The 12,466-nt window shown below is 60.1% G+C and overlaps 3 protein-coding genes across 6 annotated transcripts in view; 2 read left to right on the top strand and 1 right to left on the bottom strand.

Annotated features, from left to right (window-relative positions):
* GRAP (GRB2 related adaptor protein) overlaps positions 1–1,016 on the top strand; it is a 5,443-nt gene extending 4,427 nt beyond the window's left edge. For both annotated transcript variants that reach the window (XM_057381307.1, XM_057381306.1), the window contains one exon: positions 147–1,016. In XM_057381307.1, the coding sequence (XP_057237290.1) occupies positions 147–332 (186 nt within the window). In that variant the 3' untranslated portion in view covers positions 333–1,016. The remainder of the gene's footprint in view (positions 1–146) is intronic.
* A 230-nt stretch (positions 1,017–1,246) lies between these two features.
* Positions 1,247–12,466, bottom strand: part of SLC5A10 (solute carrier family 5 member 10) — a 23,214-nt gene continuing 11,994 nt past the window's right edge. The window contains exons 1-7 of one of the 3 annotated variants that reach the window (XM_057381304.1): positions 8,532–8,809; positions 5,517–5,624; positions 4,923–5,073; positions 2,377–2,545; positions 1,759–1,974; positions 1,590–1,671; positions 1,247–1,431 (exon numbers count right to left, since the gene is read on the bottom strand). In XM_057381304.1, the coding sequence (XP_057237287.1) occupies positions 1,265–1,431; positions 1,590–1,671; positions 1,759–1,974; positions 2,377–2,545; positions 4,923–5,073; positions 5,517–5,624; positions 8,532–8,694 (1,056 nt within the window). In that variant the 5' untranslated portion in view covers positions 8,695–8,809 and the 3' untranslated portion in view covers positions 1,247–1,264. Of the gene's footprint in view, positions 1,432–1,589; positions 1,672–1,758; positions 1,975–2,376; positions 2,546–4,922; positions 5,074–5,516; positions 5,625–8,531; positions 8,810–12,466 lie in introns of those variants that run through there. The other 2 variants (XM_057381303.1, XM_057381305.1) reach the window with 2 other exon arrangements.
* Positions 8,798–12,466, top strand: part of FAM83G (family with sequence similarity 83 member G) — a 17,894-nt gene continuing 14,225 nt past the window's right edge. Inside the window, exon 1 of the mRNA XM_057381294.1 lies at positions 8,798–9,893. Within this exon, the coding sequence (XP_057237277.1) occupies positions 9,399–9,893 (495 nt within the window). The 5' untranslated portion in view covers positions 8,798–9,398. The remainder of the gene's footprint in view (positions 9,894–12,466) is intronic.

The raw sequence follows: 12,466 nt of genomic DNA, 5'->3' as shown, positions 1-12,466 counted from the left end.
CTCTGTCTCTCTTCAAAGCAGGCACACCAAGCCTGGTCCCCATCCCATAGTGTCCCTGTCACCCTGGGGGTGCTCCCCGGTGCCAGGGGGTTGGCAGGTGGGGACCCCTCTCYTCCTGCCACCCCCTGTCCTCACCTTCCCTCCAGGTGAAGAGACCCCGATTCGTGCAAGCCCAGTTTGATTTCTCAGCCCAYGAACGTTCCCAGCTGCCTTTCCTCCGTGGGGACATCATCGAGGTCCTGGACTGCCCTGACCCCAACTGGTGGCAGGGSAAGATCTACGGCCGTGTCGGGTTCTTCCCCCGGAACTACGTCCACCCCATCCACAAGTGACCTTGACCACACCTCAGTGACCGGGCAGGACCCGGCCCCGCTGTCCCCRCTCACCAGAGCTGCCCACACACGGACTGAGTGTCCCTTTGTCCCCAGGATGGTGTCCACCCCAGTGCCACGTGGCTGTGCTGGAGGTGGAGGCCAGGCTGGTGGGGTTCCYCATCCAGGGGGATGGATCCAGCACCCTGGAATATCAGCTGGGGCTCCCCTGTTCCCCCGATCCCGAGAGCTCTGTGACCCCCAGCCCTGGGCTGGCAGTGGTGCTCCCCAGGGAGGGAGCGTGGAGTGTTCAGCCACGGCCATAAAACTTCTTCAGAGCCACAATCTAGTGGGATGACAGCAACAGAGGGGTTGAGCCCAAAACCCCAAACCTTGGCTCCTCTCCAGATCCCATAAGCAAAGCCCCAACTCCAGGGAGGGCTGATGGCAGCCAGGACACAGCCAGGATCCATCCACGGAGGAATTCCAGGACTCAGGATACCAGGAAAGGCTGATCCAGGGGGACTCAGTCCTGTGGGTGCTGTTAATAGCTGCAAATTTKGGGGCTTTTTTATATTATTTTTTATTTAGGGCCAGTAAAACGTGTTTGGGTATCACCCTCGAGTGCAGCTTCTCCTTTTCCAGCGCTGCCCAGGTGTTTCTGTCCCTCCATTCATGCAGCTGCTGCTTTGCTGTGGTTTTGCTCCTCTGCAGCCGCCATTTCTCCACCCCAAAGCCTGTTCCAAACCCCTCCCAGGGATTGCTGCCCCTAAAAGTGTCCCACGTATCTCACACTCTCTGGGATGCACTCAGGGTCTGCAGTGCTGAGAACACCCAACTCGCTGCACCAGTGCATCTCAACATCACATCCCAAATAAAGAAAAATCACCACCCAAATCCTCATTYTTCCCCTCTCCAAGCACCTTTYMCCTACCTCAGGKGCTGGCAGGGTGCTAGGCAAAATARGCATAACAGAAAATATTGACACACATCAGGATAATGGCGTTGATGCCACAGACTCGGGCCCAGAACGGGGGTTCCGTGGTGTCCTTGAGGGTCACAGTCGGGGGTCCCACGGCCTTGGGTGGCTGCTGGGTGTCCAGGCTGGCTGAACAGGAACCTGGCACAGAAATAGGGTGAGTGTGGGGGACAGAGGGCCCTGGGGACCAGCCACGTCCTGGCAGGTGGCACAGTCCTGGGGAAACTGAGGCACAGGGTGATTGTGCCACCCTGCTGCCCATTACAGGCATTGCCTGTCACCCCCAAGGTCACACTCACCATCAGAGGGTCCCTGGGATGTGCCACACATGGAGAGCTGAGGATGCTCCTGTGAGAGGGTCCACCAGGTGAGATCCTTCAGCTGCAAACCGGAGATTTGCTGGGAAAACCCTGCCAGGGCTGACCCCATTGTGGGGAGGGACAGGGGGACACAGATACCCCCACTCACCTGGTGTGGGGACGGTGGTGGGGACAGCAGGCTGCCCCCCACCACGATGGCAGCTGTGACAGCGGCCAGCAGCACGGCAAAGTGCAGGTAGTGGAGGTCAGTGAGCAGCCACGGCCGCTGGTCAGGGACCCCGCAGAGGGGTGTGGGGTGGGCCAGCTCCAGCCCCATCCTGGCCAGYCCCAGGGCCAGCCCTGCCATCAGGCCCCAGAAGGCTCCCTGCAAAGCCAAGGCCCACGGGGGTGGCTGGAGGGCGATGGTCACCCCGCAGCGGGGACAAACCCCCGGGAGCTGCTCTGTCCAGCCAGCCCCAGGGAGTGTAGAACAGTCCCTGTGCGTCAGGGCATGGCCAAACCCTGCTCCCCCTCCATGGGGATGTCCCCTGCCAGCTCCRTGCCACACTTGGTGGCCATGCTGAGCAGCTCCCTTTTGTCACCAGCCACCCCCAGCTCCCTGAGGAACCCCAGCCAAGCTCAGCTCTCTCCCCAACCCCTCCAGTGTCACCCCTTCCCTTCCTCCCCCACCTGCTGATCCCCTCTGTGTCCTGCTAGTAGGGCACACAGGGGGTGTCAGTACCACCCCTGTCCCCAAACTRTCCCCAGGGCCACCTGGGCCGTGTACCTGCTCGTTAGCTCGGGGCCAGAAGACGGCCAGGATGAAGACAGCGGTGACAGGAGGAGCCAGGTAGCTGGTGACAGCCTGGATGTACACGTAGAGCTGGCCACCACTGGAGCTCTGCAGGATGGGGATCCACACCACGCTGAGAGCCACCAGCGCCACTGTGACAGCCCTGCGAGTGGCAGCAGGTGACATTCCTGTCCCACCCTGCTCCTGCAGCAGCTCTGTGGCTGCGGAGGATCCCCRAAATCAGGGGTCAGGTCCCWGAGCTGCTGGGGATGCAGGWGGGTCACTCGCTGCTGGGGGACATCTCCAGGACCACGGAGGGTGTTGATTATGCCCCTCCCTGCTGAACCTGGGTGGACAAGAACTTCCCAGGGCCCTGCCCAGCTCTGGGGGCTGCTGGATTGGACCTCTCAAAGGAAAACACCAGGAAATGGGCACTTCCACTGTGAAAAGCTGCCGGATGCAAAGTCTGGCTGCTCTGGCCAGATTTGGGTACTACCCTGGCCAGATTTGGGTGATGCTCTGGCCAGATTTGGGTGATGCTCTGGCCAGATTTGGGTGTTGCTCTGGCCAGATTTGGGTTCTGCTCTGGCCAGATTTGGGTTCTGCTCTGGCCAGATTTGGGTGCTGCTCTGGCCAGATTTGGGTGATGCTCTCAGGACCCCCATGTCCAGCCAAGGCACCCAGCTGAGAGTTGGGGACAAGGGCTGATCTGCCCCATGCTCAGCTCCCCCAACCAGGCTGTGACAGTCCCCAACATCACCCTGACCCCATCCTCACCCAAATCCCAGCCACACCCCGCAGCATCACCCTCCTCTGAAGCACGAGGGATTGGCCAGACCCCAGATTTTAGGCCCAGCCTGAGCAGGCAGCCTGCACAGGACCCATCCCAAAGCTGCTGTATTTATAACTCAGCCTGGCTTGATTACAGCTCCAAAGATTTTCCTCCATCTCCATCTGCTCTTCTCAAAAGGCAGAAATAAGAAAAAATAAAAGAAAAATAAAGCCATGAAAGCAGCTCTGACTGGAACTGCCACTGATGCYTGGTGCTGCAGGGAGGGGAACCAGCCTGAGCATTAAATGCACACCTTGATCTACAGGGGAGGAGGAATCCCTCTGTTTGGAATATCTGTGAGCCACAGARGACAGAATCAAAGAATGATGGAAGGTTTGGGTGGGAAGGGACYTTAAAGCCCATCTCATTCCAYCCCCTGCCATGGTCAGGGATACCTTCCASGACTAGTCCAGGCTGCTGAAAGCCCCTCCAACCTGGTCTTGAGGCCAAATGACTGTGGAAAAGCAGGAGTGTCAGGGTGAGGAGGGAGCTGGGCGTGCTGGGTGTCCTGCTGATCCGGGCAGGGAATGGAGAGCTTCACTGGCACATTCCAGGCTGGGGGAATTTGGGAAGGATCCGGTATTTCCATCACCACAGCACCACCTTGGCACAGAGCAGCGTCTGGCACCAGCAGGAATTTCCAGCCAGGCACCACGGCCACAGCCAGAGYTCAAACCCCCAGCTCTGGGAGCTGGGAGCTCTTCCCCATCCCACAATCAAAGCCCTTTCCTCAGGGCTGCARTGAGGTGATCTTTAAGGATCCTTCCAACCCAACCCATGATCCCAGGATGTGGCATTCCCACCCTGCTGGGTCTGGGGACTGTTGGGACCTCCTGTCAACTACTCAGCACCCAACCCGCCTTTCTCCGTGCTGGCAGGAAAACCCTAAACCTGCAGCTTAAACAGCTTTTTCCCCCTCTCCCAAACACATTTCCTTGTCTCTGTCCCTGCGATCCGCAGCGTCCTGCTCGCACGAATCACCCGACACTGAGGAGTTCCCCGGGCTCCGCCGCAGCAGCAGCAGYGACTCCCGCCCCGGGCGGGCAAAGCCCTTCGCAAACATTCATTACCCATCCTCGGGAAAGCTGTCCTGCCTTGTCACACCCTTGTCACCGGCAGCGAAGCCCAGTGCCAGGGAGGGGCTAAAGAAAGCCTTGAGACGAGCGCTCCGCKTCCCGAGGGGGAGCATGCGGGACCACCGCTCGCAGGGATCGCTGCCCATCCCCTTCCCACCTTCCGGAGATGGAGAGCGCCGAGAAACAGCCGCTGGTCCCGCCAGCTCTCCGCACAGCGCAGCCAAGGGCTGACCCAGATTCGCTCCTTGTTTGCCTGCCCTCGGCGCGTTCGCTGCGGGCCCGGCGGCATTCCCGGGCCATTCCCCAGCGCTGAGTGCGCCGCCCCGAGCGCGGCACCGCGGGCGGGTTCCGGGGCTCCCCGCCGGCACCGGGAGCAGCCGGGCATGTACCGGCAGCGCTGCCCTCCGCCTCCCGCCCGAGCTCCGTGAGCTCCGCGTGTGACCAAAGCCGGGAGCGGGCAGGAGGTGAAGGGGAGAGGCTGCACCGAGCGCCCCGTCTGCATTTGCAGCGCTTTCATCCCCAAAATAATCCGAGGGTTTGTTTTCCTTGCATAAACCAGGCGCTTTGCAGGCTGGACCGGCCCCACCAGTCTCCCCGAACGCCCCGGTATCCCCAAAAGCGCCGGTCAGTACCTGCCCACCAGGAGCAGCTCCCGGTCCCCGGCCCGTGGCCGCAGCTTCCTCCAGATGTCCATGGTGAAGAGGGTGCTGCTGCTGTTGAAGATGGAGGTCAGGGATGACACGAGAGCTGCCATCATCACCGCGATCATCAGACCCCGCAGCCCTGCGGAGGAGAGGGAGAGGCTGGGATGGGATGGGATGGGATGGGATGGGATGGGATGGGATGGGATGGGATGGGATGGGATGGGATGGGATGGGATGGGATGGGATGGGATGGGATGGGATGGGATGGGATGGGATGGGATGGGATGGGATGGGATGGGATGGGATGGGATAGAACCTAACCCTCTGCAGCCACCCTATGGGATCCCCCCTGGGGCAAGGATGAGGTTTGGGAGCACTCAGCTGCACTCTGGGATATCAAGACCTCACATCCCCTGACCTCCCTTCTGGAGTGACCCTTGGAGGGACTGCACGGGTTGTGCCAGGCACTGACCCTCCCAGACCATCCATGGGGTCCCTCCTCCCAAGATCAAAGCCCTGGCAGCAGCCCCGGGGTGCCAAAGCCCTGAGGAGATGGAGTCAGCCCCTCCCACACCCACGTACCGCTGGGCATCAGCTCGACCACCAGCTTGGGGTAGGCGATGTTGGAGCAGCCCACGGCGGCCCCGCACACACGAGTGCACTCCTCAGGGTCCACGCAGGCCACGGTGTCTGGGGACAGAGGCAGGTGACACCTTGAGACCCCTCACAGGCTGGGGCCAGCCCTGCCCCTTTCACTCCCCTCATGCTGCCCCACTGGGCAGTTATTGACCCTTCGTGTGGCCACGATGCCCAGGCCTTGGCAGGACAGCAGGARGAGCAGCAGGGAGCACATCCCATATGGAAATCCACCCCTGCCTCCCCCACCGTCAGCTCCAGCACAGCAGAGCCCATCCCACCCTTCACCCCCGGCTGCCCGCACCCAGCCCAGCCCTGGTTGGATCCAGCCCCACATAAACCCAGGAACAGCTGCCCCGGGGGCATCTCCAGAGCCCCACCAGGACTGGGGCTCTGCCCAGAGGCAGCAGAGCTCCAGGGCAGGCACTGCCCATCCCTGCACACGGGGCCAGCAGGGTTCCTGCGCTGTTGTGGTGATTTCCTGGGCATGGGCAGCACCAGCAGCTCCCGGGATCAGCGTGGCAGCGCGCCAGGACCATCAACAACCAATTATTCCTATGTCTCAACGAGCACTGAACCCTTCTTTCTTTCTTTTAATTGTCACGCTCATAAAATATTGAAATGGATGGAAATTAATGTCAGGTATAAATATGGATGGGCTGCCTGGCTCTCYGGGCTGCACCTGCCCAGCCAGGAGCACGGGGACGAGCACGGGTGATCCCTGCACGGGACAGGGAGCGTTCCTGCTTCTCCTGCCTGGTGACCTCTGCCAAAGCAGGGTGCAACCCTCAACCTCTCTGTCTCAAACACTGGTGGTGACACCTTGGGACAGTCCATAAAGGAGCATGAGGTGCAATGGGAGCAGGACTGGGCTGTGGGCAGACCACGGGCCRTGCTCAGCACATCCCAAAGATGCCAAAAAGCCCAAGTGGAGCCGCCTTTCCCCAAGGTCAGAGTCAGCACCAGGGCCCGGGTGACTCCATCCTGCAGCAGCTGTGAGCAAAGCTGCCATCAGTGCTCTGTGCCTCAGTTTCCCCTCTCTAAAACACCACGTTGTGCAYGGCTCCATGCAAATGGTTGTTGGCTGGAGGGTGGAAGGCGCTCCAGAGGGAAKGCAGTGTCTGGATGTTGTATTCCAGATGAAATGTCTGCCCCAGGCCTCAGCTCCACTTGGTGAAACCCCTTGGTGGCACCTCACAGTAGGAAGCAGGAGCCCAGAGCCCACTTCATACCCCACTGCCTCACTTTTAGGCCTTCTGCTAAAAATGGAAAATTAATTAGGACCTTGTAATTAATGCTTCCATCTGCAGGACAGGAGCCGTGTCTGCACTGGGAGCTTCCTGTCCGGCTGGATCCACCCGGGGACACCTGGAACCGTCAGGACCAACCTGCTCAGCCACAGCCACCTCTGCAAACAGGGGCTGCACCCAATTCCAGGGCCAAAATCACCACGTGGGGAGAGGGAGCCCCTGGGATCTGGAGGTGGGGGACCCAGGTGTCACCATCCCTCGTGAGGATCAGGTGTGAGGTCCACATGGTCCCGCTGTGGGGCTCTGCCACCCTGAGCCGCCCCAGCAGAACCAGCACAGAGCAGGCCATGGCTGGGATGCAGCATTTGCCCCACATGCAATAAATCATTAGTGCACACACCCGTGAAAGAGCCCGTAAATCTCCTGGCACAATAAAAACACCTGGAGYGAGCGGCAACCACAACACGCTCCTRCCAYGCCACACACCCACTGCGTGCTCCCATCTGGGCCATCTCCCATCGTACCCAAAGAGTCCTGGGTGCTGGCTCAGCGCTCACCTCTGTCCCATTTGTTGTCCCCATTGCTCCCAGCAGGGCTGGGATTTCACCTGAAACACCCAGGTTTGGTTCCAGCTCCCTCAGTCCCTGCTGCGCCAGGTCACAGTGTGGGGATGTCACCCCCACCTCTGGGAAACCCCTGCAGGGTCAGCACAGTCACCAGCTCCACCTCAAACACCTCCTGAGCTGATACTCTTTGGGAGATAAATGCTTCAATCCTCCCCATGTTGTAGATTTGACTCTTGGGGATGTGGTTTAGTGCCGGACTCAGTGACCTTTTCCAASCTCAATGATTCTGTGGTCCCAACACAGAACTGTCCCATTCCTGTGTCTCCCAGCCCTGCTGCCACCTCCTGCATGGGCCAGGCCAGGGCTGGGCACAGCCCCAYGCACGATTTGTCACTGTGGGACCAGCAGGGCCACTGTGGCTGCAGAGAGGAGCGCTTTGATGGCCGAGCACCCGGACAGACGGGCGGCTTTGCCTCGGGAGCCTGACTCAGGCAGGGCCCTCATTTATCCGCCTGCAAATCCAGATGAGCCACACCAACGCCAGGGACAGAGACACAGCCCATGGCACTTTCCTTTTTTGCATTGGCGCAAGAATCTGACCCCAATTCCTGAAATTCGTCCTCAGATGAGCTTCCAAGAGAAAAGCTCAAGAGAGCTTTTCTGGCTTGTGAGCACCAACTGGTGAATCCAGAGTGGGGGTTTTTTATGTCCTCTCTCAGTTATTAATGAGATTTATCATAGCAAGGTCTGGTGATGTGACCATGATAGTGCTGCAGACCTTATAGACAAGGGGACAGSACAGGACAGGACAGAATAGAATAAATGGTTTCATTTGGAACAGCCCCACAACAATCATCTGGCCCCACTGCCTGACCAACTGAGGACTGACAAAAAAATTAAGGGCATTGTGCAAATGCCTCTTRAACACTGATTGGTTTGAGGCATTGACCACCTCTCTAAGAAGCCTGTTCAAGGAGATGTTTCCATAAAGAAAAGCCTAARCCTGCCTCGGTGCAGCTTTGAACAGTTCTGGCAGATCTCACCAGGAGCTGCCCACCAGGACCCACCTGGGCTCCGAGCTCAGCACCAGCACAGAAGGGGTTAACCACAGGACAGGTCTGTTTTCCGGGAAAATATTGACTTACCAGCCAGCACACCGGGAGAGAGGGGAATCTCAGAGGACAGAAACTGTTTCTTTAAAGACAAACACCCAAAGCCCTCCGGAGCCGCCCGGGACCCTCCAGCACCCGCAGGCTCCGGGGGGCTCCGGGGGGCTCCAGGATCGGGTCCGCAGGTGCGAGGGCACATCAGCCGAAAGAGTTAAGCTTCCCTGGGCTGGGCAGGGAACGTGTGAAGGCAGCATGTGACTGCAGGTGGGGCAGGGCGGAGGGATGAATCACTCTTTTCCTTTTCCTCTTTTCACTTCTTGCTGTTACCTGTCCGGCCCCGGCAGTGCGCGCTGGCAGGAGCCCCGAGCCGCTCGGCGATGCGCAGGAGGCTGAGGGACAGCGACCGCCGCCGAGCAAACCCCCGGCTGACCGGGAACGAGAACCCGGCACGGCCCCTGGGCCGAGAAACCCTGCTCYTSGCTGCCCTTCATTAAGCCGCTTTTCTCTTTGTTTCTTTCCCACTTTTTATTTCGTCCCGTGCTCGCGTTGTCTCGGGAGAGCGGAGGATGAGCAGAGAGCGGACGCGGGGGTGAAGGACCTTCCTGGCGGTGTGGGCACACCTGGGGCTCTCTGCTGGGGGAAGCTCCGCGTTTTCCTCGCCTGGAGCCGGGAGCAAGGCGCAAACCAAACCCTCCTYCCCGGCAGGAAGAGCCCCGGCGCGGCGGGAGCCGCTGGAAAAAGGGAGCGGTGCCTTTCCCGAGCTGCATGTTGAGCCGGGGAGGGCGAAGCTAACCGTGTATTTGGAGACTGGAGAATAATTAATTCCGCGTTTATTGCCGACATCCGGCGCTCGCTGGGGGCACAGAGYTCCCCGGGGAGAGGGGATCGGAGAGCGGGGTCACCATGGCTTTCTCYCAGGTGCAGTGCCTGGACGACAGCCACGTCAACTGGAGGTCCAGCGAGTCCAAGCCCGAGTTCTTCTACAGCGAGGAGCAACGCCTGGCCCTGGAGGCGCTGGCTTCCCGCGGCCCAGACGCCTTCTATGAAGTCCTGAAAAGGGAGAACATCAGGGACTTCCTGTCGGAGCTGGAGCTGAAGAAGATCCTGGACACGCTGGAGGCGTACGACCCCGGCTCCGAGTACATCCCGCGGCACGGCAGCAGCGGCGGGGACAGCGAGGGCGACCGCAACAGCCAAGGGGACGAGCAGGACGTGGCCCCCTCCCTGGAGTACTGGCCCCARAGGTCCGATCGCTCCATCCCGCAGCTGGACCTGGGCTGGCCCGAGACCATCGCCTACCGCGGGGTCACCCGCGCCACCGTGTACATGCAGCCCCCGATCGAGGGCCAGGCGCACATCAAGGAGGTGGTGAGGAAGATGATCTGCCAGGCTCAGAAGGTGAGGAGCTGCGCCGCGGGGACGGGGCAGGGCTGGCCTCGGGGCGTCCTGCTGAAAGTCCTGCTCAGGTGGGCAATCCCTGATCCGCGGGAGGCTCTGCCAAGGCAGAGGCAGCGGGGCCGAGCGTGCTGGTTTTCCTGTGTATTTCCCCAATATTTGGGGTCGGGTTTTGCTGAAGGTGCCTGGTTCAGCACTGCCCACATCCATTTGGCAAGATCATTCACCCAGGGTACCTGCAGGGCTCTGGGTAAAACTGCTGGGGAGAAAAATGGGTCGAGCTGTCCTGCAGCCATGAGCCCATGGTCCCAGCCACTCCACAGGTATTATTCTCGGTGTGACAGCATGTGACAGCATGCAGGAATGTAGGATCATGTCCTGGCCTCAGCCCTTGTGTCCACCATCCGTCCAGTTGATGACCCTGGGGATCAAAGTAGTCAAAGCCCCTGGTCTGGCACTGACACACATGAGGGTCAAGCTGCTGTGCTCATCCTGGCTTCCAGGGGTAAAGGATGAGCTGGTGAGCAGGACAAGGCTGGGCAGAGGCTGGCRGGATTTGGGTTGAGACTTGTCCTCCCTGTGGCGCCAAACCAAGCAGCAGGGAGTGGGGATGGATGAGCCATCGCCCATGGGCAGAAGCACTGGGAAGGGGCAGATGGTGGCACTGTGGAAGGTCAGCAGTGGTGAGCAGAGCTGGTGTTCCCCAGTGACCCAGTCCCCGCTGAGAAGGGCAGGAGGGGTTGGTATCTGCTGGTTTCTCGGTGCTTTGAAGCTCTTTGAGTTCTGTGCGTCCAAAACCATGAGAGCTCCAAGGAAGGAGCTTCCCAAGCCRGAGGATGTTCCAGCAGGAAAACAGRGAAACCCTGCCAGGGCAGCTGTGGAGCACAGGGGACAGGCTGGGATGTGTCAGGCCCACCTGGCTCCTCCAGAAAAAGCGCTRGGGTTTGCAGATCCTGGTGGGAGAGAGGGAAACCTCGACGTGTAGCCAGCAGAGCCTCCTCAGGAGCAGCTCAGGCAGGAAAATGAATCTCCCAACACATCCAAGGCAGCYGGCTCACAGGAATGKCTGATTGGGGTATCAGGGCCGTCCMACTGCGGTCAGGCACCATCTCTGGCTGCTGTCACCTCACAAAAGTCGGGGTGACTTGTCCTCACCCACATTTTCCACATCAAAGTGCTGTGCAGCGAGGACAAAGGGAAGGGAGAGCCGACATCTCATGGGCTGGAGGACGGGAGAATTATCCCACAACAAATAATGTCTCATCTTCGGGTCTTTCCGGCTGCCTCCGGCTCGCAGCTCCCGCCTGGCTTTGCCTACTCACCGCTTCCCAGCTGCCCCCACGCCAGCAGCTCCTCCTGAGTCATCCCACAGCCTGCTCCTGCTCTGAGAGCTGAGTCAGGCCCCAGCASATCCCCACCTCCCCTTGGAGCCTCTCCAGGACTTGTGGCTGATGCTGCTGTGCTCGTCAGCGGTGCCTCGATGCCCCCCGAGCAGGGCTGGGCTCTGTGTCCCGGTCCTGAYGGTGTCTGACTGTGGGGTGAGACATGGTGACACCATGGGTGACGTGCAGGAGCCTGCTTGGAGCTTGTGGCACCTCAGGGAGTGGAGAGATGGGTGASTGCTTCATCCTGCAGGGTCTGGGGATGGCAGGAGTTACAGGATCTGGAAATTGGGGTTCTTCCATGCGTCCCATCCCGTATTTGAGGACGGCAGTACCTGCGGCTGAGCCTGCTGTCACAGCAGAGGCCAGGTGACACCTTGTGGGTGCTCCTAAGGGTAGGGGACACTGGCATAGGCCACCCTGCTGATTTCTGCCAGGGCCCGAGGTGTTCACAGCAGCTCAGAGGTGAAAGGGTTTGGCTGAGGAAGCTGCGAGCAGACAAAGGGACTCTCCTGCTGCCACCATCAGATGTCACCTACACTGGCCATGTGCCCTGTCCTCCCTGGGGAGATCCCTGCAGAGCTGTCCCATCTCACCAGGCAGTGGAAGTGCTCTCCTTCCACGTGCTCAGGAGCCAAGCTCAGGACAGGTTCACCATTCCCCACCAGAGGATGACCCTTGCTCCCGCCGCTGTCCCAGGCGCTCGCTCTGAAACGCTCCCTGTGCCACCCCCAAACCCCGCCGTGTCACTCACTGTCCCGTGGGCAGAAGAGCAAAGTCCTCTGGCAATGACCCAGCAGGGTTCAGAGCCCCTGTGAGYGCTGCTGGTGCTGGAAGGTCACGGAGGCAGAGCGGGGTGAGGGAGCCGAGGGATGTGAGGCCGCGCTCAGGGTGCAGGAACCYGCAGGAATGAGACCAAACCCTGCCGAGCTCAGAGCCTCAAACCCAGAGAGGGACATGCAAACAATTCCCTCYTCCTTCTGGGAACGAATGGGAGAAAGGAGAAGCAGCATCCTGTGGTCACATCCCTGCTCTYCCTGAGAATCCCATCTTGGTGGCCRACAGMCAGAGTGGTCAGGGCTSTGGGCACCAGCAGCTCCAGCCTGGAAATCTTCACCATGGCATGGCCGGCTCTTCCTCACTGTGGATCCTCTCAGGCTGCAAAGTTCACAGGATGGACTTCAGGGACAATTT

Source organism: Malurus melanocephalus, unplaced genomic scaffold (assembly GCF_030028575.1).
Source record: "Malurus melanocephalus ecotype Western Australia unplaced genomic scaffold, MMel_1.1 scaffold_504, whole genome shotgun sequence".
NCBI classification, from domain to species: Eukaryota; Metazoa; Chordata; class Aves; order Passeriformes; family Maluridae; genus Malurus; species Malurus melanocephalus.
This window is presented reverse-complemented; position numbering and strand designations above follow the sequence as displayed.